At 47.9% G+C, this 27,953-nt stretch overlaps 1 protein-coding gene across 1 annotated transcript; it reads right to left on the reverse strand.

The window, feature by feature from the left end:
* Positions 1 to 524: 524 nt before the first annotated feature.
* Positions 525 to 27,861, reverse strand: NCSTN (nicastrin). The gene is made up of 17 exons (XM_053369153.1): positions 27,678 to 27,861; positions 23,380 to 23,484; positions 22,869 to 22,992; positions 21,284 to 21,402; positions 19,450 to 19,595; positions 18,391 to 18,541; positions 17,516 to 17,622; positions 16,034 to 16,186; positions 12,795 to 12,899; positions 11,122 to 11,193; positions 10,033 to 10,208; positions 5,576 to 5,678; positions 5,238 to 5,333; positions 4,079 to 4,166; positions 3,352 to 3,497; positions 2,677 to 2,892; positions 525 to 1,251 (listed from the first exon to the last, which is right to left on the reverse strand). The coding sequence occupies exons 1-17, from the start codon at positions 27,781 to 27,783 to the stop codon at positions 1,129 to 1,131; spliced, it is 2,136 nt and encodes a 711-aa protein (XP_053225128.1). The 5' UTR covers positions 27,784 to 27,861; the 3' UTR covers positions 525 to 1,128.
* Positions 27,862 to 27,953: the final 92 nt, after the last annotated feature.

Below are 27,953 nucleotides of genomic sequence, written 5' to 3' on the forward strand. Positions count from 1 at the left end.
GGATACAACTTTGCAGCAAACAACCCCCACCCCGCAACCCCTCCCATCCGTAGGATCCTGAAGTTCAACCATGCACCATGGGAAACTCTGGGACATCAGAGCTGATCCATGCGCAATGCCAAGTTTACATGGATTTATTCTGGCAGACGATGAAAGACTTTTGCATTTTCATTGATGGTCATGTCACTACAACCAGATTATGTAACTGGACCTCGGGTGACATGGCTCTCATTTAAGCCAGAAGTGAGTATCCAACCAGTTATTCTGGAAGCCAAAGCTTCCTTTCTTCTTCACTTCACTTCCACACAGCCCCGGGTCAAGCCTTCCTTCCCCTACGCAAGGCAGTGTCGTCATCTCAGAATATCCCTTGGTGGCTATGCATAGGTCACGCACCCTCCAGTTCAATAGAGTTCTATAGATACCACACAAAATAGATGACCACCGTTTTCCCTGCTCTGCACAAACTCTTTGATTCCCTTGGTTATCCAGGGAAGGAAGATATTAAAGCCAGTGGGATCAACGGATTTAATTCGCAAGTATTTTTTTTTAATTAAACCAAGCTATTTATAGAATATGTACAAAAAAATTCCAATTCTTTTTTTTTTAAAAAAAGAAATATTTTACACCCAATTCCCCCTTTCCAGCCTCCTGATCTCCCTCTTTTATTTGCATCTTGATACACATACAGACCAAATGATTTGAGAATATCTTTTTAGGTAACCTGGAACTTTAAAATAATAAAAAAGGGAAAGGGAGAACAAAAGAGACTGAGGAACGCCCTCTCGTCTGCACAGACCCCTGGAGAAGATTTCCCCCTGTATCTGACCACCTATTCTCACAGAAGTGTGTAGCAGGTGCCCTCGCAGGAAAGGTATCTTCTCTGAAGTTTAAAGACATCTGGCCAAATATCTCCCCTGCAGGAAGAAGAAGAAAAATCATCTCTGTATCGCCAGCATCTTCTTTCAGTACAAGATTGTTTTAGGGGAGGTGGCGGTGGAGAGGGGAGAGAAGTGAGATTCCTTTCAGTGCCACAATCCACATCAATCAGGGAAGAAGAGGCTCCAGTGTTGTTCTACCAGCAATCCCAAAGTTCGTTCTCTGTCTCGCCCGGCTTTGAGTGCTAGGAGTTCAATACGCCACGGCTCCCGAGTCTCCTGGGTTGGTGAAAAGCACATCTGCTTTGGCGTTGATGAAGTAGGTGACGACGAACGAGACAATCAGAATAGTGATGCCCACGATAAGCGTGATGATCTACGGAGAGAATGAGAAGGCAGAACAAATGGCTGTTAGAAGAAAGAATGCTGTGGCCAAAGCCCTGGAGTCCAAAAGCAACTCTTGGAATTTATTTATTTTTGGAAGGGGTGGAGCATCTTTGAAATCGGGAGTGCATCTCTTGGGACACAAGGAGAGTAAATCTATTGGGAGGGGACTCACACACAGAGGGAATTCCACAGGAGAGCAGAATTTTATTCCCCAAAAGACTCAGATGTGATTTTTTTTAAAGTGAAGGAGCTAGTCTTCATGGCTTGAAAGGAGGGCATGCCTGCTGAAATCTCAGTAGCCAGAGGGGTAGCAGGACAACAGTCCCACCATCAGCAGAATCCAGAATGAATTCTGCACAATTTTCCCTGCTTTTGCCTATTAGCACATTTTTTTACAGATGGCAGAAATCCAGCTTGCCCTGTCCATTGGCCTCCCTAGAGATATGACCTCTGACCTCTGCTGGGCTGCCTTATTCAGAGTCTGCCTTGACCAGCTCTCCAAAGCAGAAGCCTCGCCCAGCAATGCTGCCCCAGATGCTTCCAACTGGAAATCCCAGGGATTGACCCCTACTCCTTCTGCATGCAAAATAGGGGTGGCTACTGCTACCCAGAATTCCAAATTTTGCAGCAAACTGTCTTCCATGTGTGTCCTGGCTCTCACCAGTGGATTAAGGGCTGTCTGTCTTGGCATACGGTTTCTGCCGGAACCTTTAATGCTGAAATCAGGACACAGGCAAAAAGGGTTCAGGTGCTGAGAAGATGATCCAACAAATAGCACACACCTTTGGATCCCGTTAGATGGGAATTTATGTGGGCATCCATCTCTCTTGAGAGCCAATGGATTGCATCTCTGGGGGTGAAGTCAAATTGCTGCATTTGCAATTCTGAAATGACCTCTCTGGGGTGCAAGCCTGGGCAGTGTGTGTGGAGGTCTCACTCTTGTAGTCCAAAGGAAAGCAGAGCAATGCATTTGGCATCAGCATGGCTGCAGGAGTTGCTGGAAGGAGGTGTACAAGGTGCTATCTAACCATCTTAGGATTTGTGTAGTGTTAACTACCTTAGTTGCCTCTTCAACAGGCTGCTTCCACCGCCCACCCCATCCTGATTTGACTAGCCGCTCCACGATGCCTCTTTGGGACGCATGACACTTTGGTCCATCCATCCTACTCTAACTGGCAGTTGCTCTTCCCTGCCCGAGAGATCCCTTTAATATGAGAAGTCATAGCCTGACTTTCTGCATACGAAGTGCATGCTCTGCCACCTCCTCTGCACAGATATGGGACCTGGGCTCAAGCCTCATGAGCCCCCAAACTGTTGAGATGTCCAGAGAGGTCTGGGTCCAAGCTCTGCTTTCTGCTCCTTCAGCAAAGAACCACTTTGCTACCAGGCCCTCCAGCTGGGCCCAAGGACTCACCTCAAGCTGCTTGCTGGCCACGAGGAAGATCCGGGCGTGGAGCTCCTTCCAGCGGCTCTCTGTCCACGTGGAGTACTCGGTGGAGCCCCACTGCTGGAGCTCAAATGCCGGGGAGGAAGCCTGGCTGAAGCGGACCGTTGACATGACACAGTACGGCTGTCGGGGGGATGTGGCATTTGGGTACGGGGCACCCTGCACCCAAGAGTAGTCGTACAGCTGTGGAGAGAACACAGGGGCAATGGAAGCAGAGAATCAGGTGCAAGTTCCAGCCAAAGGTGGACTCCTAAAACTGTCAAAGAGTGTTGCTGCAAAGCAGGGGTCTGGGACTTTCTGAAGAAGCTCCTCCTACACTTCATTTTCGCTATGACCCAAGGTGGGTTTTTGATGTTGTTGGAATGGTCAAAATGTGCTCTCAGTGAAGCCTGATGTCTGGGCTTGTCGCTTACAGGAGTTCTTACAAACCTACTGATTTGGGATGGCAGCGTGTGTTTATTGCTATGCGCGTGTTTATTGCTCTTATTCCACTTCTCCTAGTAGAGCCCAAGGCAGATCAACAATACAGTTAACTTGAACCACAAGGGCGAGACACAAATGCAAAAGTAATATAAACAAAAGTGCTGCAGGCGGCAGAATAATACGCTGCATCTTGAAAAAGAGTGGAATGAGCAAACTCACCTTGGAGTTCTTGTTGAGCTCCTGGCACTGCTCCTTGGTCGCGTTCTCCTGCCGGGTGCCTGTGAGGTTGGCCAAGACGTACTGGACAATGTAGGTGGAGTTCACGGGGTTATTCACAGCGATGTAGTACTGGAGGGGTCCATTTCCTGGGAGGAAATTGGGGCGGGAGAGGAGGGAAAGGTTTCAAGAGGGGCTGGGCAGGTAGAGGCACCGGGCCCTGAAGTCAGCATTGCCCACCCCAAAGGCCCACCTAGCGCTGCATCCCATTCTTGTGGCTGTTGGAACGGACCACAAGGGTCATCTAGCCCAACCCCTTGCAACTCAGGAATCTTTTGCTCAACGTGGGGCTCAAACCCACAACCGAGATGCATGCTCTACCAACAGAACTATCCAACATGCCTACGGAAAGCCTGTATGTAGGACCTGAGTATGACAGTACTCTTATAACCTGTGATTCCCAGCCGCTGGTATTCAGATCCTGAGGGCAGGACGCAGTTCTCATGGCTAACAGCCCCATATAGCCTCACCCTCCAAGAATACATCTACATCCCTTTTGAGCCCATTGCTAAATCCAGTGACACTTTTAACTCCGCACTGTGTGGAAGTACTACTTTATTTTACCCTAAACCTCCCAACATGAAGCTTCATTGGGTCCTGTCGAGTTTTAGTATTACAAGGGATGAAAAACCTTTCTCTCCACTTCATATGCAACTCAGACCAACTTTACCCAGAACGGCTTTGAGCTCTGCCTTCATGATTGCCTGGAACCAGGGGTTGTTTGCTTGGATCAGGAAGCCGTACAGCATGCGTGTGACCTGGAAAGAGGACGAAGCAGTGAGTCAGGGCCTCAAGAGCAGAACGCTGAGTTGGGGCCACTCAGAAGCAGGCAGAAAAGGCTGGGCTGGCTCACTGGGGGACCTGGGTTCAGCCAGGAAGCTCACCGTGTGGTTATTGGGGACCTGCCCTTTTGCCTAACCAGAACTGGAAGGAGGCTGTCTTACAGGACTTCATATCTGTAGAGGAGAATGGTGAGGAATTTAGTAAGCCTACCCAGGAAAAAAGCAAAAGGGATGTTTCCAACCTGTCCCAACGGCTGCAGAGGCAGGCTTGAAAGGCAATGCTTGCCTGATGGACTAACAGCAGGGTGGGGCTGCTCAGAAATTATGGAGATGGGAATCTTTTTGGGTAGGGGGAGATGTAGGCACCTGACCCCTTCCTGCCTAACTAACTGAAGGAGCGTCTCCATCCCCATTGTTCAGCCCAGACGCTGAGGTCCAGCACAGAAGGGCTCCAGGCGGTTCCTTCACTGTGAGAAGTGAAGCTACAGGGAACCAGGCAGAGGGCCTTCTCGGTAGTGGCACCTGCCCTGTGGAACGCCCTCCCGTCAGATGGCAAGGAGATGAGTAACTATATAACCTTTAGAAGACATGTGAAGACAGCCTTTTAATGTCTAATGTTTTATTATATTTTTTATATACGCTGGAAGCCGCCCAGAGTGGCTGGAGCAACTCAGTCAGATGGGCAGGGTACAAATAATAATAATAATATCAGAAGAAATTCCACAAAGCACACATTCCATCCAAATGAGACTGATTGGTGCAACTGAACAAGGTGGGGTTGCTCTGTGCTAGTCATTGGTGGTCAGAGCACCATCCAGACGGCTTCAGTCCGGATGAGGGGAAAGGACCCCCCCCCAAAAAAGTGATTGTGGTGGTGAAGATGGCTGGTTCAGGGAGATGAAGCAATGCATGTTCTGTTGATGCAACATGGAGAGGGACACACATACACGCATGCATGCACACGCGCGCACAAACACACAGACAGAAGGGGGGAAAGGCCAGATCTCAGGCCTGGTGCCAGGGCCCTGGACCCCTGTCTGCTCGTACCGTTGCCGGATCTGCCCGAACAGTTGAGGTGTTGCCACTTCCTCCTGCAAGTTGGTAGAGTGTGCGGGCAACCACAGTGGCCACATCTGCCAGGGACTGCAGGAAAGGGAGGAAGAGGGGCTCCAGGTTAATATGAGACGGGCAAGTTTGGTGAGTGCATGGCGCGCAGGCCAGCCACCCTCCTGCCTGTGCGCTGTTGGCATGTCTCTATGACAACCACCGAGAGCTCAAGACAATACGAAGTTACGATGACTCTCTCTTCCCTCCCCCTTCTCAAGTCTTTGGAAGGACAGATGGGAGCTGCTCCCTGCCCCCCGCCACGTCACAGCACACTGAACCTTAGCCGTGTCCGTCACATAATTCAGCATTTCCTCTGGGCTCAGTCCCTCCGCGTAGTTCATCTGAATGTTCTCCGATGTGTCGTAGATGCTTTGGTAGTAGCTGGAAGAGAGGAGAAGGCAGGTTGGCAAGGGCACAATGGGGCCCTCGAGAGCAGGCGGTGTCTGGAGCAGGTGCCAGGAGGCTTCTCCTGGGGGAGGAGAGGGGGGGAATCCAGCCTCCTGCCCCCTTCCTTCTCAAAGCGTTTAATGAGGCTTTGTAATTAACTTGGCCCTTCTGCAGCTTTGCCTGTTTGATGAGCTCAAGGCCGTTTATTGGCAGGGGCGGGAGGGAGAAGAGAAGTCCATGCAACTCGCACCGGGAACACGCTTCTGAAGAAGTTCCGCCAACCTGCTTAAGGATGCCGGCAAACCTTGAGAGGGCGAAGGCCAAAACACAGGGGGTGGGGCAAAAGGAACAGCTCCTACCCATCCCCACTACCCAAAATAGCATGAATTCAAGAGGCCAGACCTGGATGTGGGCAGAGTCAGCTGCCGACAAGAAGAGGCACAGGGCCACTGGCAGAACGCTCTAGCACGGGGCTTCCCAAACTTGGGCCTGTTTTGGGATTACAGCTCCCATCATCCTTAGCTAGCAGGACCAGTGGTCAGGGATTATGGGAATTGTAGTCCAAAAACAAATGGAGACCCAAGTTTGGGAAACTCTGTTCTAGCAGAAAGGCTGACGCTTTCCGAGTGGGGCCAAGGAAGCTGGGTAGTTGGTTGTGCTGGAGGGCCACAAATAATATATAAATAATAAGCTTTAGCAGAGGTAAAGAAAAGAGGGAGGAGAGAAAAGAAAAGGAGGAGTCCATGAACTTGGCTTGACTTAGATCCCTGAAGCTGGCAAAAGGGGCATGCTATGGGTGCTCATACACACACACCCCCCGCAAAAAACAACCCACCCACCCAACCAACCAGTTGTATCTCTGCAATTCTAATCTGAAATACAATGACCAGATTTGCTGCCTCTTCAGAAACGGGCTCAGCAACTGAAGCCTTGCAAAAGCACTCCGGGCCACATCATATTGCCTGAGCCGTTGAACCACCTCTCTGCAACCATTCTGCCCATTTTGAAGGAGGCTGTGAGAGAACGGTTTCTGCTCAGTGAACAAATTCCCAGCTAGGAGGCTGCCCGCCTTGTCCCTTTGCCATGGCACCAGGCCCGCTGAGAGGCAGGTTCTGGGCATGGGGATGTTCTGGGCATGGGGATGCAGCCAGCCTTCCATGGCTTTAAGAGCAAAGTGGATGGATGATTCAGGGAGGGCATCAAGGCAGAGCAAAGGCAAGGTGGTAGCAGAAACTGCATGCGGGTTCAACACACAGCTGGGAGGAAGCTGCTGACCAGCCAAAGGGAAGTCCTACTTCATGCAGCACATAGTTAAGCTATGGAACTCCCTGCCACAGTAGGCAGCGATGGACACCCACTTGGATGGCATCAAAAGAGAATTGGGCAAATTCATGGAGGACAACTAGCCACAATGGCTGTGCTCTGCCTCCACCACTGGAAGCAGCAATGCTTCTGAATACCAGCTACTGGAAGCCACAGGAGGGGAGAGGGCTCTGGTGCTCAGGTCCTGCTTGCAGGTTTCCTACAGGCATCTAGTTGGCCACTGTGAGAACAGGATGCTGGACTAGATGGGCTCCCTTTGGCCAGATCCAGCAGGCTCTTCTTACATTCTTGTGACGAACTGGGAGCCAAACGGGGAGGGTTTTGCCTCCTTTCCCAGGGGTCTCTGGTTAAGGGTTGGGAAAGAACATGGCAACCATACGTTTGGGTGCGCACGCACAGGCTGAAGGGCCCAGGGTAGAGCCCGGTGCCTGCAACAGCTGGATTTCCTCAGGCCACCACAAACACACGTCTTCCCATGTTTGTTTTTGTTTTAAAGCAGTCCTTGAAGAACAGATGAGGCCCTCCCTGAACGCTCAATTGCTGTTTGCTAACCTCTGGCTGCCAGCCAGCTGCAGGAAAACATTGCGGTACAAAACTGGATTTCTCGTGGCTGTCAGAACAATTACGCTGCGCCTCTTTAATTACATAGCACACGTCTGCTCCCTCTGCCTCCCCCAAAACACAACTGCTATGCTCTTCCCAGCATCCTCGCCCACCCCCAGCCCTCTCACTCCTCGTGCAAAGGGGTGGCCATAACCCCCTCTACTGGCTACTGTCAGAAAAGGGTTTTGCAAAGACTCTTCTTCAACCTGTTTGGAAGCTGTGCAGCTTCCCAGCAGGTGAGGCCGCTATGCAGAACAGAGCTGACCAATGGGCAGGATCTCGCCCCATTTCCATGCAGCCCTATGGCACAGGATTTTTTTAAAAAAGAAGTCTGCAACTTTCACTAATAGGGAAAAAGAGGTGTTTCAAGATAGAGAAAGGGAAGGAGAGACTCTCTTGTTTAACATTACATCTCTCTTTTGGATCTTGAACACTATGGCCCAGCTCTGCCTGAGAACCTGCTAAATAACTTCAACTTTATTCTGGAGTCTGTCCACCGCTTTATACTGGGTGGGTTATTATTTATTGTATTTATAACCGAAAGGTTCTCACAGCAATGCACAACAGGATATTAGTAGGCTATGAGGGCTCAGCGATATAACAATATATCATCCCAAACCGGTTTGATTTTCATATTGCAATATCGGCTTTATAATTACTGATCTGGCAATATATTGCGAATCATTATGTGTGTGTGTGTGTGTGTGTGTGCTATGCAAAAATCGCAATGTAGGGGAAACCGTGAAGCCAGCCAATGCCTCTACATAGCTCCATCCTTATATCAGACATCGTGATATATTTGTTTATCGTGATGTTTAACGGGCGATATATTGTGATGCTGAAAAACAGATAATATATGGCCATATAGGCTACATATCAACGTAACATAAAACTGATAACTAATCTGGCTTTAAAAGATCCGTTTGATAGTTGTCTCCCAAGGCCTGAAACGGGGGAAGCACATGCCTTCATGTGATGTTAGAAGCCTTGTAATTGGGAGGTGGGGGAAATGAACTGAGGGAGTTGTGACAGAAAAGGCCCTGCTCTTGTGTTGCTGCATCGCTAACCAGAGCAGTCCATGGAACTACAAGCTGGGCTTCCCACACTGATCTTAAGGCCCAGGGTTGACGGGGAACGGGAGAGGCATTCTTGGATCACAAACCCTCTAGGGCTTTATACACCATGGTGAACACCTTACAATGGGTTTGGTAGTGAACAGGCAGGCAGTACAGCTTGTATTAGTGATTAATGTCGGAAACTAGGAAGCTGCTTTATATTGAAACAGACCACTGGTCCACTAGCTCAGTGTTATTCACCCTGATTGGCAGCTGACACAGACTCTTCAGAGGATATTCGCGGTGTGGAGATGCCGCAGGTTCAACCTGTGGCCTTCTGCATGCAGAACACAGGTATCCATGGAGATGCACCATCCCTTCCCATGGAACACGATCCCATTCTGCAGCACCAGCCAACAGTCTGGCAGCCACATTCTGCACCAGAGGCAGCCTATGGACTGTCAGGGGCAGCCCCAAGTAGAGCACATTGCAAGCATGAGGTTGCCAGAGGATATACTACTGCAGCAAGGCTAAAGCCATGAAAGGTGGCATCTGGCTAACAACCCCATGCTAGAAACAGACACTCCTATTCTGTCTGCATGGCAAAATGCCCTTTGGGCTGCCCATGGGCCACTCTTTGGAAAAAGCGAAAGGCTTGCAGGAAGAATTAGGAGTCTGTGTGAAGCATCATGACCAGGGCCTCTGGACAGAGGTGTATCCAGGCTCCCTTGCACCCTTGGCAAGCAGCTGTATTGGTGCCCCCCGTCCCTTGTACCCTGGAAAGAAGATGTATTGGCGCCTCCAAAGCTTGGAAAGGCCATGGACTGGAAACTCAGAAAGTTTGCTTTTTGTTGCCTTTTGCGCTCTTTCAATGACGACTTCGCAGCCATGGGGTTGGGTGTGTTCTGCTTTGCCTCCCTTCCTTCTCTTACACACGGTCCACCTACCGGAACACATGGATGGGCAGGCCAGGCTCCTAGCCACTCCGAACCAGAGTGGAGAGGTGTGATTTTTGCGCGCACACCAAGAGCCTACATCCTAGGTGCTGCCAAGGTACGGCCCTGCCTCCGAATTAAGAAACAAAGGTTTCCCAGGCTGCCGAGGGTTTTCAGCAAGGCAGCCTGTGAAGAGAAGTAAGCAGCAGGGGTTTCTGGAGGGCTGGAAACCGAACTGGACGAACAGAATTCTAACTGAAGTGCTGCAAAACTCATTGGGAATGCACCAGGGTGGAAGAAGGAAGAGCTTTAGGAAAGCAGCTCTTGCGCACAGCAACTGCCGCAACTCTCTTTAAGACATTCCCTAGCCAATCTTCCCAACATGAACAGTTTGCAGCCAATGTGAAGGGCAGGGCTAATTGGGCCGCTTACCGGTTCCTGAAGGTGGAGCGGTGATCGGCCAGCACCACGCCAGGGATCTGCCTGGCCCGTAGGAATCGCTGGAAGGAGGACGGAGGGAGGGGCTGGGAGGCGCCAATCACTTGCATGGTGATGTTGGTATCTCCGCTGCTGTTTTTCAAGGTCTGCACCATGTTCTGAACGCTTTCCTAAGAAGTAAGGAGGAGGCCGGTGACGACATTCCTTTTTGAGACCAGCTTATGGTTATGAAGATGCATTTGTTGCAAACCCCACTTGAGGTGCAGCATTTGCAGGGAAAAGGCTATATAAATAAACCCGACTTAACAACAGCAGCAGCAAAGCAAACACAAGCGGACTGCTGCAGCTTAGAACTAGAGAATGGCCTCCGCTCACCCAATTTAGCAACTGCAAAACCAGAAACGTTGACGTGATGGAACTGTCATTTATATAGCATGACTGGAGGTCTCACAGGTCTAAAAGGACAACTCCCTGCCGCATGGACTTACAATGCAAACTTTGGACACGGGACACAATTCAGTTCCATTGCACAGACGTTGTTTCAGTACGTGGTGAGGACCAATGGGCCAAGTCTAAGGCTTCAGGGGGGAAAGGGATTACAAGGAAACGCGAGATTTGGCATCATGCAACTGTTCTCAGAGGCATGGGAACAAGGGTGGAGTCTTTTGAAGGCACAGGGGACCCCCAGGGTGCCAAGGGTAAAAGGCCAGACAGGGCAAGGCCACAGAGGGCTCTGAAGGTAAGGACCAAAGCGCTTGTGCGGGCTCCAGGCGCAGGCAGGAAGCCAAAAGGAGGAGTGTTGCATGACTGGTGTTTGGAGAGGGGTGAACCAATGGACAGGCATGAGGGGGATGAAGGCAAGACAGAGGAAGGCCAGACAAAAGGAGACGGCTGCAGCTGAGGGGAAAGACAACCAGAGCATGAGGCAGAGCTTTTGCCCTTTGCCCAACATGGCCACACAGACGTCAAGAGCAAAGAAGGCAATGCTTTGGGGATCACTGCGGAAGGCACCCCATCCTGCACAGTCTTAATTGCCCCTCAGCGCCACCTGAGAACCAAAAAAAGAGCATATTGCACCCTTACCTCTGTAGAGTGGTTCTTCTGCGATACAGGATCTGTGTGCATCCACAGATCGAAGTTATCCATCAGAGCAACCTGCAACAGAAGGAGCGCCTGTCATCCCACTTGGTGGCAGCAGTATCGTGGTAACTTAGGTTGTCTGGGAAGCAGGCAGAAAGACACCCCACCCCCCAAGAAAGCCTGACCAACAGGAGCTGAAACAGGGCCTAGCAGCTGGAAATACAACTGGCGAGCGTTTGCTGTCTGGGCAGGAAAGAAGAGTTGGGTTTTTTACCCTCCAGAGTGGGAGAAGCAAACGGCCACTCCCAATGGCTTATCTAGCACCAGATGTTTGCAAAGAATTTCGGACTAGAGGCCCTTAAGTGCCACTCTGGACTGAGCAAGAGAAGGCTCTCAGAATCAATGAGTACTTCTTAATTATGCCTTAACTGTTCTGAGCTCCTGGGTTTAAACTCTTGCTTCACAAATTTAAATACCCATTGGTGGAGCTTGGAAGCTTCTATTTTTTTTTTTTTAAAAAAAGGAGTAGCCTAGTTAAGCCAGCCCTGCTTTAGGTGGTCACTTTGACCTCGAGAACAACATGACCTTCAGCCCAGTTGCCTTGGACTATTTGCATCCTGCCTTTCCTCTGTGCTGGAACGCAAGGCGGATGACCTGGGATGTGCATGTCCCCAAGTGACTTCCCTTCACACGTGCCTTGGGACCCCTGCATGCCTTTAAATAACCAATGAACAGTTATTTGAGAGACGGAGAGAAACACAGGGCCAAATGAAAGAGAGGGAGGGCTGCAGTGAGGGCCAATTCTAACTTTTGCTCCTCTGGGGTTGGGAAGCCAGGAAGAAATGGTTGAAGTTCAATGCCTGCTCTGGGTTTTGGAGGTGTGAGGCAGGAGATGCTTGGGGAAAGATGCCCCTTGTGGGCCCTCTCTGCCATTTAACCTGTCCAATAGCCCAGAGGAAAAGGAGGAGGTGTTTCCTCCCTCTTGCCAATGCTTGCCTGCTTAAGAGAGGGCAGGTGGACAGGCAGAGATAGCATGGAGGAGAAGAGGGAATGGGGCCATGGGGCTTCGGGGATTGACAGTAAGTCCCCTGCAGGGGGTGGACCTCAACTGTCTGAAGACAGAGTGCCCTTGATGTTAGCAAACTATAAATCAGGATGTTTCTGACAGATGTGACACACTGGAAGGCCTTTGGGGTGGGGGAAGTGTAAGGAAGAAATCATTGGTTTTTTTGTCTTTGCTGTGTGAGATGTGGGTCAGATGCGAGCCACCCGCTGCCACAATTTGTGTCAGAGCCTTCTCACGCTGCAGACCTCATATTCTCTGGTCCTTTTGTTTTCTTATTTACTTAAATGCTTTTTTTTTAAGTAATATTTTATTAAGTTTAATAAACAATAAAAACACAAAGAAAATATAAAACACAACAATACAAACTTTCACGATACATAAAATACAAACATACTTAAATGCATTTATATACTGCTTGACTGTGGAAACGACGACAACCCTCAAAAAGGTAAAACAATAAAATCAAGAAATCCTTCCCTGCTCCGCCTAGCAATGCAGAATCCACACTCTGGGACATGGAAGTGGGTAAACATTGCAGCAAGATGGAGAAGGAAAAGCCACTGAGTTTATAGCAGAGGGAGGGAGGGAGAACTGAAGTGAACTTCCCTACCTGACTCAGCTCCAGAAAGGAATGGATGTTTTCCAGCTTGACTGGGAAGTGGCCATTCTGCATGTCATAAACCATCCGTGAGCTGCCGATGTAATCAAAGGTCTCCTTGAGAGGGGAAGGCAAATTCAAAAATGGTCACAAAGCAGGCTTTGGCCACCCAGCCTCAGCTGCAACCATAATGATTGGAATAAGATGCAGCATTTATTATACAGCAAAGGGGCATTGCTGCAGCAACCACCTTGCAAATTATGCTTCTATTTACACGCCCATCTTGCAAGTGGTGGAGAGGGGAGGAGGTTTACCCGAGGCCAGATCTGAACCGGAGCTTCTAGGTTCACAGCTCAGTCTCTTAACCACAATTAAGGCACTGACCTTCCCTCCTCCGAATATGCAGCGCAGCAGGTAACGACACCAACCTACCTTGCGGGATCATTGTAAAGTTTATTGTGGGTAGGAGTGTGCGAAGTATTTTGAACAGCCTAACAGTGCCAGATACTGCATCAAAACTACTGGTTTCCCAACAGCTAATTCTGCAGGCTTTGGAGGGAGGTCCTCATTGCCAATTCTCACCCCGCCTCCCCTCCCACTGCTCCCCCAATGGGTGGGGAGATCATATGGAGACATCACAGGACTTTGGAAGCCACCGCAAAGTTGACAGCGCTGAGCAAATGAGGCCCTTCGATGTTGATGCCTGGAGGGGAACATCAGCTGCTAACCATCGGTTCCCCCTCTCTCCCATCTGCCCCCTCCCCTTCCAAATATCCTCTTGGCTTCACACAGCTGCCAGCTCCCAGAAATTAAAACTGGTTTGCTCCAGAGTGCACATATATTTTTAATCCTTTCCATGTGACGTTTTATGTTCGGAGGCAGCGGGGCCTCTGCATACCCGTTGCTGGGGGACAAAGAGTTGGAGCCGGCCTTCCTGCTGTGCTCTGGCACTTCCTGAGGAGTATCTGGTTGGCTGTTGCTGCTGGTGAGAAGATGCCGGGATAGGTGGACCTTCCCCCCCCCCCACCTGATCCACCAGGGCTAATGTTACGGTGCTAACACATATTGATGTTAACACCCAACCTGGTTTCCACCATTATTGGCCAGCTAAATCCCAGCCAAGGGAAAAATCTCCCCATCCCCAGGCTGAAATGGGAAAAGGAAGCTACAAGAGTCTACCCAGGAAAGAAGTCTCAACAGAGAGAACCATGTACCTTCATTTCAACTTATTAGCAGCTCCCTGGGGTCTTTTGGTTGCCATTCCAAGATAATTTTATACGGTTGGGGACTGAACCTGAAGCTCTCTCTGTGTATAGCAAATGTTCTACCACTGAGTTATGCTCCCCAGCACCACATAGAGGGCTGCCCTCCAATTGGGAGTGGCTTTCCAGAACCTTTTTAAAGGGAGAGGCCAGGGATTGTTCTTTTGCCAAGTCAGATCATTGGTCCATCTAGCTCTGCACAATCTCAGTTCTAATGGGTGGAGCTGCCTGGGCCTCAGGCAACAGTTTCCCCTAGCTTTGCTTGCTTCTTCTTTGTCTTCTGTTAGTATGCAGTTTTAAATGCCTTTTTTTAAAAAAAAAATTAACAAAGTAAGGAAGATACTGAGTTATCAGGTCCTAAAACACTAATAAAGATCCCAACAAAAATTATGTCCAACCAAAAGCACTCCAAGCAAGTCATACTCAGAGTAGAGCAACTGAAATTCATGGGCTCACCAATATCAGTGGGTTTGCTCCAAGTATGACTATCGCTGAATGCCATCCTTCGAATTACCTTTCATCTGCATTAAGTGTGCTCTATTGAATTTTATTTCCCTAACTGAGTGTTTCAGCTGCAACGATTTTCACTATAAAAACTTTTGCGGAGAAATTTATGCAATGTGTTAAAATTAAGTTGACATACATTTTAGTTCTTGATTACCAAATATCAGTCAAAGCAAACATGCTAGATCAGATCCCAACAGATTAAGAGCATCAGAACATTTTCTGCAAAATCCACATCGCTGGCTAATTCCCTGGAGGGGCTGGGCTTGGGTACATCTGCCTCACTGATCATTCGTTTCCCTAAGGATAAATACATTTATTCCAGGGCTCAATGGCTACATTTTCCAGCTGAGAATAACAAAGGCCACCAATGTGATTCCTTTTCCCAACGCAGAAACTGGGAGAGCTCTTTCAGCCTGAAGTACACCGGAAGCTGCCATGCCCTGAGTCTGATTATCCTTGGTCCATCTAGCTCAGTGTTGGCTACACTGACTGGCAGCAGCTCTCCCAAGCAGTGTTAGAAACTTGGATAAATAAGCTAACTGCCAAATGGCATCTTAAACCCAGATTACGGTCACCACAATGGAATGTCTAGGTGTCTTTTTTTACAATGAAATTTGATGATGATGATGATAATTTTTTCATTCCTATACTGCTTTTCTATTTTAAAGAATAAAACTCAAGATGGTTTACAATACATTAAAACATCATATAAAACACTCCAGAATTCGAGCTTCACGGGAAATATTTCAGATCCTACTCTAAGTGACATTTTGCTCTCCCCATCTTTATTTACCTACTTAAATTTATACAGCTGCCCCACAGCAGAAGTACTCTAGGAAGCCAGTGTGTCAGACTAGGACCTGGGAGATGAGGGTTCAAATCCCCCCCCACAGTCATGAAGCTCACTGGGTGATCTTGGGCCAGTCACAGCCTCTTAACCTACCTCACAGGCCTGTTGTAGGGTTTAACTGAGGAGTGGGGGGTGAACCATGGACTCCTTGGAGGAAAAGGTGGGACGTAAACGCAGTGAATAAGCTCTTCTGCTTACATGCTTAAGAAAGCTGGCGGGGCCAGCCAGATGGAGAGGTCAGTTGCCAATCTGGCATCCAGAGATCTCCACGTGGTCACAACTGGACCCACGCCAGTTGCAAAACACACCTAGGGAATTTCTAACACTGTCCCCAAGGCCAGAGGGGCCTTTAGGAATATACAGAGCCTTATACAGAGCCAGATCCTTGGTCCATCTAGCTCAGTGCTGCCCACACTGACTGGCAGGGGCTCTCCAGGATTTCAGACAGGAGTGTCTCTCAACCACACTTGGAGATGCCCTCGGGGATTGAACTTGGGACCTTCTGCATGCAAAGCAGACCTTCTATCACTGCCCTTTCCTGCCAAACCTAAGCTGCTGGGGCCTGGACCTGGGCCCTTCTGAAGGGAAGCGCCTTTCTTCCCTTGCCATGAAAAAACAAGACCTGACCTTACCCCCTGGAAGAAAACAAACATGATGTTTTTTGGCAAGGTCTGAACTCCGGGGATCTTGTGGATGGCTTCGGCTGCCGCCAAGAGAGTCACAAAAGACGCCACGGCACTCTCTGCCCCAGGCGCCACATTCCAGAAGAAAGAGTGGCTGTCCATCTGCCAGAAGCAAGAAAGAGAGTCAAGAAGGTCCAAAAATTCACTGTTTCCATTTCCCTGTCTGCATGCATCCTGTGGGTCTCCAAGGACAATTCAAAGTGCTGGCTTTAATCTTTAAAGCAGCGGTAGGAAACCTTAGGCAGGAGCCTTGAAACCCGCCACAACAACCCCTCACTGACCATTGTGTTTAGGGCAGACAGACTCCTTAATTTTTGTGACTTACCTCCCTCTCCCCTGGTATGTTTATCAGCTCCTAACACATATTTGGCACTTGAAACAGGGGAGTGGAGATGGCTTCCCGATAGGACCAGCTAATCAATATATTTGAAAGTCAAACTAAAGCATCCACATAGTTGTGAATCTTATTTAACAGCATTAAGGCACATTTCCTCTAAGAACAAACACTACACAGAGTGATGAGGCATCAACAACTATGGAACTGCAAATGCATTTGTGAGAATGGGAAAGTTGAGCCATTGTTCAATTTTTATGCTCTTTGAACAAAAGACATTTGTGACTGACAACAGTTGACCTCTTAAGAGGGATAGCCTGCTAGTCAGCTTCTCAGATCCAGTGCCGATTTGGGGTGGGGGTGGGGTGGGGTTTGCAGGGCAGATAAGAGGAAGGAGAAGCTCCACGGTAGGTGCAGAGACATCCACTCATGCTTCAATGGATCTCACCCAGTGTTTTCCTGCAGCTGGATTCAGAGATTCTGAGCTGTTTTACTATATTCAATTCAACATTTCATTAATTTGATGTCTTACAATCACACACAATCTATTTTTGTGTTAAGCTGGAAATTCCACTAAATGAAAATAAAGGTTATTCCCTGAAACACAGCCTATAAATTCTGTCTATAATAGAAGAACAATTTCATGGAAGGTGGCAGTTTTTATGTTTTTAAGAAAACATCTTTAAAAGGGTCATACTGTGGATTTCCAAAGTGATGTAGTATTTAGGAAATAATGATAGTTTTCTCATTTTAAACCCAAAGCAGCCCGTTTAAATTACTTCAATGGGTGTTATCTGTATACGAACCATGTTTAACAACAATTTCCAATTTGAAACTTGATTCAGATTTTGCCCAATCTACACAATAATCCATTTTGCATAACTGCTAGAATTCCGTGTAGTTACAACCCAACGTCACAGGATAAAATCCTTCTGCTCCCTACCAGTCAGTACTGTGCAACAGCTGAGTTTTGAGAAAGGGGTGGGGGGAATGAGCCAATTCATAGCTGACACAAGGGACAGCCAATCAGGGCTGTGTAAGTATGGATTCTGCTCTAAGCAAGAAGAGCCCCCTGCCTCCACGTGTGCAACACCTACCCGACTGGAAGCAATGACGACACTGTCCGGGTCCAGCTTCTCAGACTCGTTGATGGGCTTCACTGTACTCCACACGTTGTAATCTTTGAGAGGGTCACAGACGACCTCTGGAGCGGAGGGAGAAAGTGACCTCAACAAAGCGCAAGGAGCACAAACTGGCTGGCTGGTCATTCCTTGGCCTGGGAACACTGACTGACCCCCGCCATGTGCTGCGGCCTGCCTTTGTGGTGTCACCCCTCAAAGCAGCTTTGAAACAACCATTTGAAACTTTGAAATTATATTTGACATCTAGCTGGGAGAAATGAGATCGAAGTCTTATCCAACTTATGCAGCCAGGACCCCCCCACTTTTTAAAAACACCACCACCACCTGAATCCAGAATTTTCGGCATCAGCCCTCCCCAACCTGGTGCCCTGCTGATGCTTTGAACTCCCAACTCCGATCAACCCCAGCCAGCACAGTCACACTGACTGGGGCTGAGGCTGATGGGAGTTGTAGTCCAAAACATCAGCTTGGCCAATACAGTTCTACATGCAAAATATGCAGGGTGTCAGTGAGCTTGTGAATCCGCCTCCCTAGAGCAACAGAAAACAAATCTGCTCCATCTTCTAAGAGACAGCTTGTCATATATTTGAAGGTGGCTGTATCACATTGCCTCTCAACATTTCTTCCCTAGCCTGAACGTACGCAACTCCTTAACCTTTTCCTCATGGGGCTCGCAGGCCCTTCGCCATTTTTGCCACCCTCCTCAGAGCACCTTTCAGTCTGCTAGTATCTTCCTTCAACCGCGCTGCCCAGAATTTCCTGACACACAGCTTGGCGGTTGTCAGCCTCGTCTTGGGACACTTCCCCCCACACCGGCCCTCTTGTCTCACCTGGGTTGAGGCTGAAGGTGCTCTGGATGGCGCTGCGCCGCATGCAGGTGACGGTGCTGGTCACGGCGTGCATGTGGGAGGAGAGCTGCATGGCACACAGCGGGTACTGCGGGTCGGAGCCGTTGGCAGGGAGGTTGTAGGTTTGGTAGCACTAGAGGAGGGAAACAGAGACGGTGGGACACTTCAACAGACTCATTTGCATGTGTTCCTTATGGTTGTATTTCATGGTCTCCCTTTGCTCCCAGGAGGCTCTTTGCTCCAACACAGTCTTCTGTGGACAGAGGCAGGGAGACATTTCCCCCCCTATTTAGTGTCCTGCAAAACTCCCATGCCACATCCCATGCTGTTCCAGAGGGCTGCAAGTTAGGTCCGCAAGCTGCGCATATTCCATCAGTTTAAGTTGCCATTCTTCGTTAGTTGGGACCTCGCTCGTTTTCCATTTTGGGGCTAACAAAACATGGGCTGCAGTAGTAGCATACATAAATAAACTTTTTTGACACCTGGGAATTTCCATCTGAATTATCCCCAGCAAAAAGGACTCTGGTTTTTTGGAGAAAGTACTTTTAAACACTTTTTTCTATTCATTATAAATTATTTCCCAATACTCGTTTACCCTTTTACAGGTCCACCACGTATGAAAGAACGTACCCTTGACCTCACTGCAGCTCCAGCAGAGGGCTGCGATCTTCTGGAGCTGATTTGGGATGGGGGAAGCACAGTGAGCTACTGAAGGAAGAGAGAAATCAAAGGCAAAAGATTGCCTTTCCTTCACTTTATTTCTCTCCATAGGAGAGAAGACTGCTGTGAACATTAATTCAAAATCCTTTATTAGGCATATCACACCTCACATTAACAAACAAACATCATATACAGACTGTATAAAATACGGGCTCAGCGAACACAATTTATCCCAGTCCTATTCTTAACTCCAAGAAATAAATCGATGTACATAAATAATATAATACAACACAGCAACATCACCTACCATTAATAACACCACCAATTTTATTAGTTGTACCACGCCCATCTTGACTAGGTTGCCCCCCTCCCCTGCAGTACCTTCTTAATGACCTCTGTTTCATTCTCATCTTGAAGGAGGAAGATGGGGAAACCAAAATCCATGTAGGAAAGGCCGCTGCCAAGGGGGTTCCACACGGTCATGTTGCAGTGAGCGTATTCAGGGCCATAGCTGCTGTTGTAGATACCTGAAGGAAAAAGTGGGAAGAGTCAAGGCACTGCTGAATCAGTCTCGTTCAGAAGGAAATACCCATGTCGCCTCGAAAAGGGCTGTCTAGTAAAAAGCCGTCTGTATTGTGATGTACCAAGACATTTTCTGGTGGTGACTGTTAAGCCTCTTGCAGCGACAGTCCCAGCTGCCCTAGTGTCTCAAGAAAAAAAGGGTCCCTGGCTGCTGTTGGGTAAGCTGCTCCTAGAATAGGATAGGGTGAGTGAAACTATCTAGTGACAGAGGATTAGGAGGGGACAGGGGCCGGGTGTCATGCCTGTCCCTGACCTGGTACCAGGCATGAAGCCTTTAGAGGGTGACCTGCAGGTCAAGGACCTTGAGGAACAAGCAAAGTCCCCCAGATCCAATGCTGAGGATCCCTTTGAGAGACTTTCTGGATTGAAGAACCACTAAAACGGTCAGAGCTGCTCCCCCTCATGTCCTTGAGAATGCCAGTGCCAAAAGCACACAACCAAGACTGTGATGTTGACCCATTGTCAACATTCACTCCCAGCAGCTGTTTTTAGGGTATGTTTAGGAGGTTGGGGTATATAAGGTCTCCCTCCTGAGCCTTTCAGCTGCTGGGAACAACACAGGCTTCTGGCTCCTGCTCTCCAGTTCTAATATCCCTGCCTTGCTATCTCGTTACTTTGTCTGAACTCCCTGTGACACTGACCCTGGGCTGTTGCCAGACTTTGCCTCTGGATAATATCAGGACCTAGACTGATTCTCTGTGGTTTGCCTGGGCTGTGCTGCATCTGCAACCATGCCCTCATTGGTGATTACTTTGGCAAAAGGCTTAAATCTCCTGTTAACTGGAGGAGACAGCGAACTACAGTGGTACCTCGGGTTAAGAACTTAATTCGTTCCGGAGGTCCGTTCTTAACCTGAAACTGTTTTTAACCTGAAGCACCAATTTAACTAATGGGGTCTCCCGCTGCCGCCGCGCCGCTGGAGCACGATTTCTGTTCTCATCCTGAAGCAAAGTTCTTAACCCAAGGTAAAATTTCTGGGTTAGCAGAGTCTGTAACCTGAACTGTATGTAACCTGAAGCGTATGTAACCCGAGGTACCACTGTACAGGAAAGAGGAATAGAATGTTGGGACAAGAAGAGGGCAAGAGGAAAGGAGGAAAAACTGGAAGAAAAGACAGGGGGTAAAGTATGCTCAGATGCCATGGAGATGAAGGCGGCTGGAATAAGAAAAGAAAAAGAATTGCCTAAGAGGCTGAGCCTTTTAAGCAAGAAATTCTTGGTTCAGAGCTTAGCTCTGCCTTAAGGTAAGCCCCTCCCTTCTCATGTTCATCACACCTACAGTGATGATGCTGATTCAGGATTGCAATAAATCTACACACTTCCCATCAGCCCCAACATCATGTGGCTGTTGTAACTGAGGCCAATGGGACTTTTAGTCCAAAACATCTAGAAGACACCAGGTTGACAAAGGCTGGTCTACATCAAGAAAGCACTATAATGACATTAGGTAAAGCTAGTCAAGGTATCTGGCTGGAAATCTAGCCAGCCAAATGCTGCCGTTTTCCCCATCCTGTCCAGTATGAACCCATGTGAGCCCTTCAGAGGACTTGCAGCAGGAAGAAGTCCTTTCTCCACAAATTAGCGTAGCCCACAGGCAAGTCTCTCTCCCCACCGCCCCCCAGCTCCTTCCTTACCAAAGCCATCGTTGGGGCACCGTAAACCAGGAGAGAATCCTGTGTGGAGACTGGGTTTGGAGATGGCTACAGCGAGGCCAGAGATGCGGGAGCTGCCCTTCAGCTGCTGCATTACATCACTGTCGAGAAAAGAAACACAAAAATGATGAACAGATCTTCTGGAGGGGGGGGGGCTGTTTTAGATTTTTAGCTAGTTATCGCCTGCCTACAGCACTTAAGTAGCCAAGCACAAAAGGGGAGACTTCAAACAAAAAACTTGGTATCGTGTGTAACAAGTCATAAAAGGAGAAAGAGTTTAGCCACATTCTGTTTCCCCCCCCTTAAAGGGAGAAGCAATTTTAAGTAACTGGAATGCGTAACTTCCTCCTTATCTATTTAATGCTTTGCAGAATGACAGGAAGTCAAGGCTGCACTTGGGTGTTAAATGCCATCTGGTCCTGATAAACCATCTTCATTCATTTATTTTTCCTAATGAAAAAGAGTTTCATCATTAACTCTCTTCTTCCCATCACCCATACTGGCATGAACTCTTCAACCATCCCACCCTTTTCTGCATTCCCCATTTTCTTTGACCCAAGTGCCACTCCACGCACACACACACTTACACACACAGTCCCTCGAGAATCTAAAGAGCATGTGTTGTGAAAAATTTCTACGCCAAGTCATTTTTCTCAGCTACTCCCACAAGAAATACCATGTTGCCTATCACAGGATATTCACATGACCACAACTGTCTATGTAGTGCACAGGAACAACACAGGAAACTGAATTTTACTGAGCCAGTTTCATCTGTCCCTCTGCCTCAGCAGTCTTCCAACCATTTCAGACATACCTTTAAACCTAACCATGCATTTGGAGAACCAGTTCTTAATTTTTTTTTGCCATCTATCTGTATGGTGGTAGTGCTGCTGTTGCAACTCACATTAGATCAGGCCGCAATCAGGTATTTGGTCCTGACTCAGCAGATGAAGAGCAGTGATGTAGCCCAGCGCTGCATGCCAATAACATGCTTTGCCTCCCTAGAGTTTCAGGCAGGAGTCAAGGGAGATACGCCCAATCTGCACATGCTTGGGACTGAACCTAGGACTCTTCTGCATGCAAAGCAGCTGTTCTACCCCTGAGCTCCAGCCCAGACAGCCCAAAACTCACATTATTAAGTAAGATCTGGTATCATGCAAGATCACACACAGACAAACTTAAAAACAAACTCAACGCAATGAGAATTGAGAACAGGAGAAGCTAAGCTGTGAAAAGAAGGGATTGGAAGCAGGCGAGGGGGAGAGAAGATGTGAAACATCTTGCATGCAAAACAAATATTTCATTCTCTGCTGACACTGATCTGCTGAGTATCAAAGCTGCCACAGACCCAAGAAAAGACGGAAGGCACACATGGCAGAAACACTGCTAAAGCCCCATATTGGGCAAAAGATTTCTGCATTGAAGGAGGCTGAACTAGATGACCCTCATGGTTCCTTCCAGCCCAGGAGCCTCTCTGAGATTTTCTAACAGAAACAAGAGATACAAGCACAATAAATAAGTTAGGCACTTTTTGTGGGGGCAGCGGCAAGGGGGAATGGTTCATTACCCGGTGAAAAGATATCCATCTAGCAGCACCATGTAAGGGGCATGTGGCCCATCCTTCAGCACCCAGTTCAGGTCAGATTTCTTCTCCACTACATGGATGACTCCGGTGTCTCCATTCAAGGAGGCTGCCATGAGAAAGGAAGAGGTCCCTGATGCAACATTCTCACCAGATAGCTCCCTTGGGGATTTCGTTTTCTGTTGCTTGGCAATTGCACTGGACTCGCCCCCCCCCCCCGCCAAGCTAGCTTCTAAGCTGTGCAGTAAATAAGACTAAGTACATGAAACTGAAATAACTACCACTTCTTCCCCAGTTTACTCCTGCCTCCCCTTCCTCTGCTTGTTCCTCCCATGATGAATTTCAGATTGCAAACCCACCCAGCAGGGGCTGTCCTCTTCAACTCTAAAACACCACACATATACATCAATTACTTATATCTAAAATGCCACCTGCCAAGTGACAAAGCTCCACTTTCTCTCCCAGGAAAAAATTCATTAGAATGGGATACACTCACACTGGCAGCCAACTTGATGAGTAGCGTTCAGGAGACGGACACACGATGCCGTCCTGTTCAGTGGGATGTAGATTTTCCTCTCAACAGAGTTGCACCAGCCTGCACCTGTGGAGAGAGAGAGAAAAAAACCACAGATGTAAAGATCCCAATCTGGCCTCGACTATCCAGGCCTAACCACAGAGTTGAGAGGGACCTTATAGGCCAGGCATAGGCAAACTCGGCCCTCCAGATGTTTTGGGACTACAATTCCCATCATCCCTGACTGCTGGTCCTGTTAGCTAGGGATCATGGGCGTTGTAGTCCCAAAACATCTGGAGGGCCGAGTTTGCCAGTGCCTGTTATAGGCCATCTAGTCCCACCTCATACTGATGCCGGAAATCCACTAGTACAGTATCCCTGCTAGGAGGCCATCCAATTGGCAGCCTCTCTGCAGTCCCCACTCAAGGGCTGCTCTCATTTCCTTGACAGCTCACTGAAATGGTGTGGCTCAGGAGTAGCCAACATAGCAACCACCAAATGTTCTGGATCAAAACTACCATCACCACCAAGCACTGGGTGCGGTTGATGGTAGTATTGGCCCGAAGCATCTGAGGAACGCAATGTTGGCTACCCCTAGGCCATTTTAAGTACCGGCTGCGTCTCACAGTTGAGTGTGTGGCACGGTCTTTACAGCACCAGAGAGACCTGGATTCAAATCTCCACTCTGTCACAAACTATGAATGACCTTGGGCTAGTGTAATCTGGCCTTGTAAATAAATCCATGTAAGAGACTTGCCTGCTAATACTAATTTCCATGTGGGCTGCAGAGAGAAGGAAGCAGCCTCCTCCCCAAGCCAGTATGGAAATGCAGACTGCGGCCCTCATAGCAGGCTAGGGAAAAATCGATGCAGATGGACTGAGGGATGGAATAACCCTTCTCCCCATTGCCTGTTTTATTTCAGCGACTCAGAGCCAGCAGTCAATGAGATGGCATTGTGGAGTCTGGAAGCCCTCTTTCACAACAACCCAATCAGCAACCAACAGATCCTCAAAGTATTGCAAACATGCCCCATCACCAATCCAACATGTAATCAGGGATTTTTTTCTGGAAAACTCCAAAATGGAAATTTCTCTTATGCAAATTAGGATAACTTGCATTTTTTTAAAAAACCAGGTGGCATTAGAAAATTTTCTGATGCTGAAACCTAAAAAGTAAACTAACTTAGCATGTTTATTTTATTTGCATTCAGTAAACAAAAGTAAAATCTGAATCTGCCGAGCTCCTCTATTTGCAGCTGACACCCATTCATTGCTGCTAATGAACTGATTAAACAATTTTTCCCATCCCATGACACTGTACACAAATGAAAAAGTGAAGCAGCAAACACAACCCTAGCCTTGAACATTCTGCATGTCATGTGCAAAACAACTAAACCACGATACAATTGCTACATTCATCAAAAGCATGTGACTAACAGTATCTCCATCCCTCAATCCCCATCCATCTTTTGCTCACTCATTTACTACGACAACCTCCTAGCCTATTAGGGATACCTGCTAATTTAATAAATTACACTTGTTTAACTTCAGCCCATTATGAAGCCAACTTTCACCGACTTATCTTTGCTTTCACTTCCAAGGCAGAAAGGTTTTCTGCTGCTTCTCAAACTGGTTGAGGCTAGAAAAACGTCAGCTGGATCCCTTCTCCCCCAACACTGCACTTCAGGGTTTCCTTTACAGACATCCAGTATCACTCCTTCCTTCCAGCCATCCTATGTCATAATCTCCCAAAATATGATGCTAAGCACAGAGAAAAGCTGTTTCTCTTCAGATCGTATAAATCTTTCGCAACTGAATGGTTTTCTATCATTGTCTTCAAAGTCAAGGTAAAAATCCAATATAGAGGTAACTGAAGCATGGTTGACTGAATGTGAGTTGGTCTTCTTAGAGAAAGGACATAGGCAAAGCTGATAAAAAGGCACTCCTAGCTACTGTCACCATCTGGGCATCCAGGAAAAGTAAGTATGAAGGAGTCTCCTGTATAACCTGCTCTTTCAAGAGGGCGGCATCCCCATCCAGAACAGGTTCAACGATCTCCTAGTCCCTCATAGTACCAGTATCCAGTCTAGATTAAGTATAGGTTTAACTTTCATCTACTCTAAAATTAACTACAGATACCTGTTTATTACTTCCATGGGCTCCTTGAAAGTAAATAATGGGAGGACAGCATACTGGTGATTTGACTCAAGATTTTATTTAGATATTAGGAACTATGCAAGACCACATGGAACTTTGTGGTATCTGAGAAGTCAAAGGTGACTGTGCAAAACAGCAGTCTCCAAGCAGCAACTGCTTTAAAAAAGTAATGGAACCACTAAAGAGAAGAAAGACATGTGGCCACCACAGCAGGAAATTATGGTAAATGGAACTGAAAACTACTAAGATATCTGGGAGAATCAATGGGGCTGCACTTTCCCTGTTTGTCTCCATCTGAAACCCATTTTGAGCCATGGAAGCAATCGAAATGTACTTTTATGTTGTTGAGGTTAGTCTGATACATAATCTCTTGTATCCTTGTCCAATCTTCAGGGGAATTGCTGTTAGTCTCTCATGGCTCAGATCCATCAGGAGCCATGTGTTCAATACTGTGACCTAATTTTATGGAATTCCCTTCTAGTTAACTCAGTTTGGCCCCCTCCTTGTTGAACTTCCAGTGCCTACTGAATATTTTATTCCAGTAGGCAATTTGACTGAATTTCCTGATTTTAACCCATTTTAATTTTCAATGCCTTGTGTTTCTATATGCGGTCAATTTTTTTTTAATGAACTATTGACATGATCAATATTAGTTGTCCCTGTATTACAGATGCCCAACAGGCTTTCACAAACACACACAATTTTATTTTATTTTGCTTTCTTAATGGACTTAGTATTCAGTCCATATGCTCAGTGCGCAACTCATACCCACCAGCAACCACTTACTTAGTATTGTGGCCCCAATTTTATGGAAATCACTTCCAGCTGAGGGCAGGAAGCCATCACCACCAAAGTACCAGCACCCACTGAAGACTTTTTTCCAGCAGGCATTTTAAGTGAATTTTCTTATTTTATCATTCTAACTGATTTTAATGTTCATTGTATTGCATTTGTAAATAAATAATAAACTATGAACACAATCATTTTTAGTTGCCCTCATGTTAAGAGTCCCAACTGACTCCAGCTAGAAGTCAGGCATTTAGTGTTGGAGGTCCCATGTTCTATAACATTTTTCCAGCAGAGATTCCACAAGTCTTCTATTGACTCTCAGGTATCTCTTAGAGCTCTTTTTATATCAACAGGCCTATGGAGCTGTTTAAACTTTCTTGATGACCCAGCCATTTTAATAATCATTGTTCATTGTTTTTTTGTTTGCTATTTTATGAGTTGCTGGCATAAAACCTCACAAAGCTTGGCAAGCAGCGGAGTCCCTCAGCTAGAGGTTACCGCAAAGCAGGGAGTGAAGAAAATAAAAAAACTTGTAGCCATGAAGTCATCAACTTGTGAAATGAGTTCCATGATATCAGATTGCAGGCTAAAGTCCCTCCCTGGTATTACAGATGTAAAGTTCTGTACATCTGGGAGTCTGGGGATGAGGATGCAGTAACTGACATCCACCCTCTCCACAAATTTATGGGAATACTGATCTGGGTTACCAGCTAGACTTCAGTTCTTTTTTTCTTCTTTTTTCGTTTCCCCAAAGACAGGGAGTGACTACTGCACCTCCACCACAGAATCATGTACCAACTGGGAGGGGCTTATTCTGCTTGCAACCCCCGTCTTGGAACAAAGCCTACAAGCTGACCTCATGGCCAAAACATCCCCCTTAACGTTTTTCCTAAATTTTAACACACAGACGCACTTCTTTCTTTCTTTCTTTCGTTTTTGCAACGTGTTGCCTAGTGAAGGACGCTGGAGAACTCAAAAGCTCCCCAAGCTTTCGTGACATTTGGGTTGGTCCCAACGAAGCTTTTACCAAAAATGGTTTGGGACGGGGGGGGGGCGAGTTTTCCTACAGCTTCACCAGAGACCAAATAACTGCATTTGCTCTTTCACCGCGATTCTAGTGACCAATGGACGACACTTCGCACCTGTGGAACACCCGCCTGTCCGAGAAAAAGAGGCCTTTCCTTTGCTTTCCCTGGGCTTTCAGGCGGCTGCCTCCCCAGCTCCTCTCAGGCAAGGTCAGGTTAGGGCTCTGGCGAGCCTCCGCAGAGGCACGAAACGCCCCTTCGAGGGACCCGGGGGTCCCACGGCCTCCGCCACCCAGGTTGTTGCCTCACCTGCCGCCAAGGCGCACAGAAGGAGCCCCCGGAGGAGCCACCCTTCAGCTTCCCTCATCATCCGCCCGCAGCTGGTCGCCGCTTCCGCCTCCTCGACGGCCGCCATCTTGCCGGCGGCTTCCGCTTCCTTTCCTTCTCGAGGTTCATGGAAGACGCTCTGCCCCGCTCCCCCGCCGCGAGCGACCTGAGGGGGAGACGGTCTAGTCGTATGCCGCCTCTATGGTCTAAGGCGGCAGCCGCGCCCTTCCTGTTTTTGTCCTCCTCGGCGACTGGTTC

This window comes from Podarcis raffonei, chromosome 16, assembly GCF_027172205.1.
Source record: "Podarcis raffonei isolate rPodRaf1 chromosome 16, rPodRaf1.pri, whole genome shotgun sequence".
NCBI lineage: Eukaryota > Metazoa > Chordata > Lepidosauria > Squamata > Lacertidae > Podarcis > Podarcis raffonei.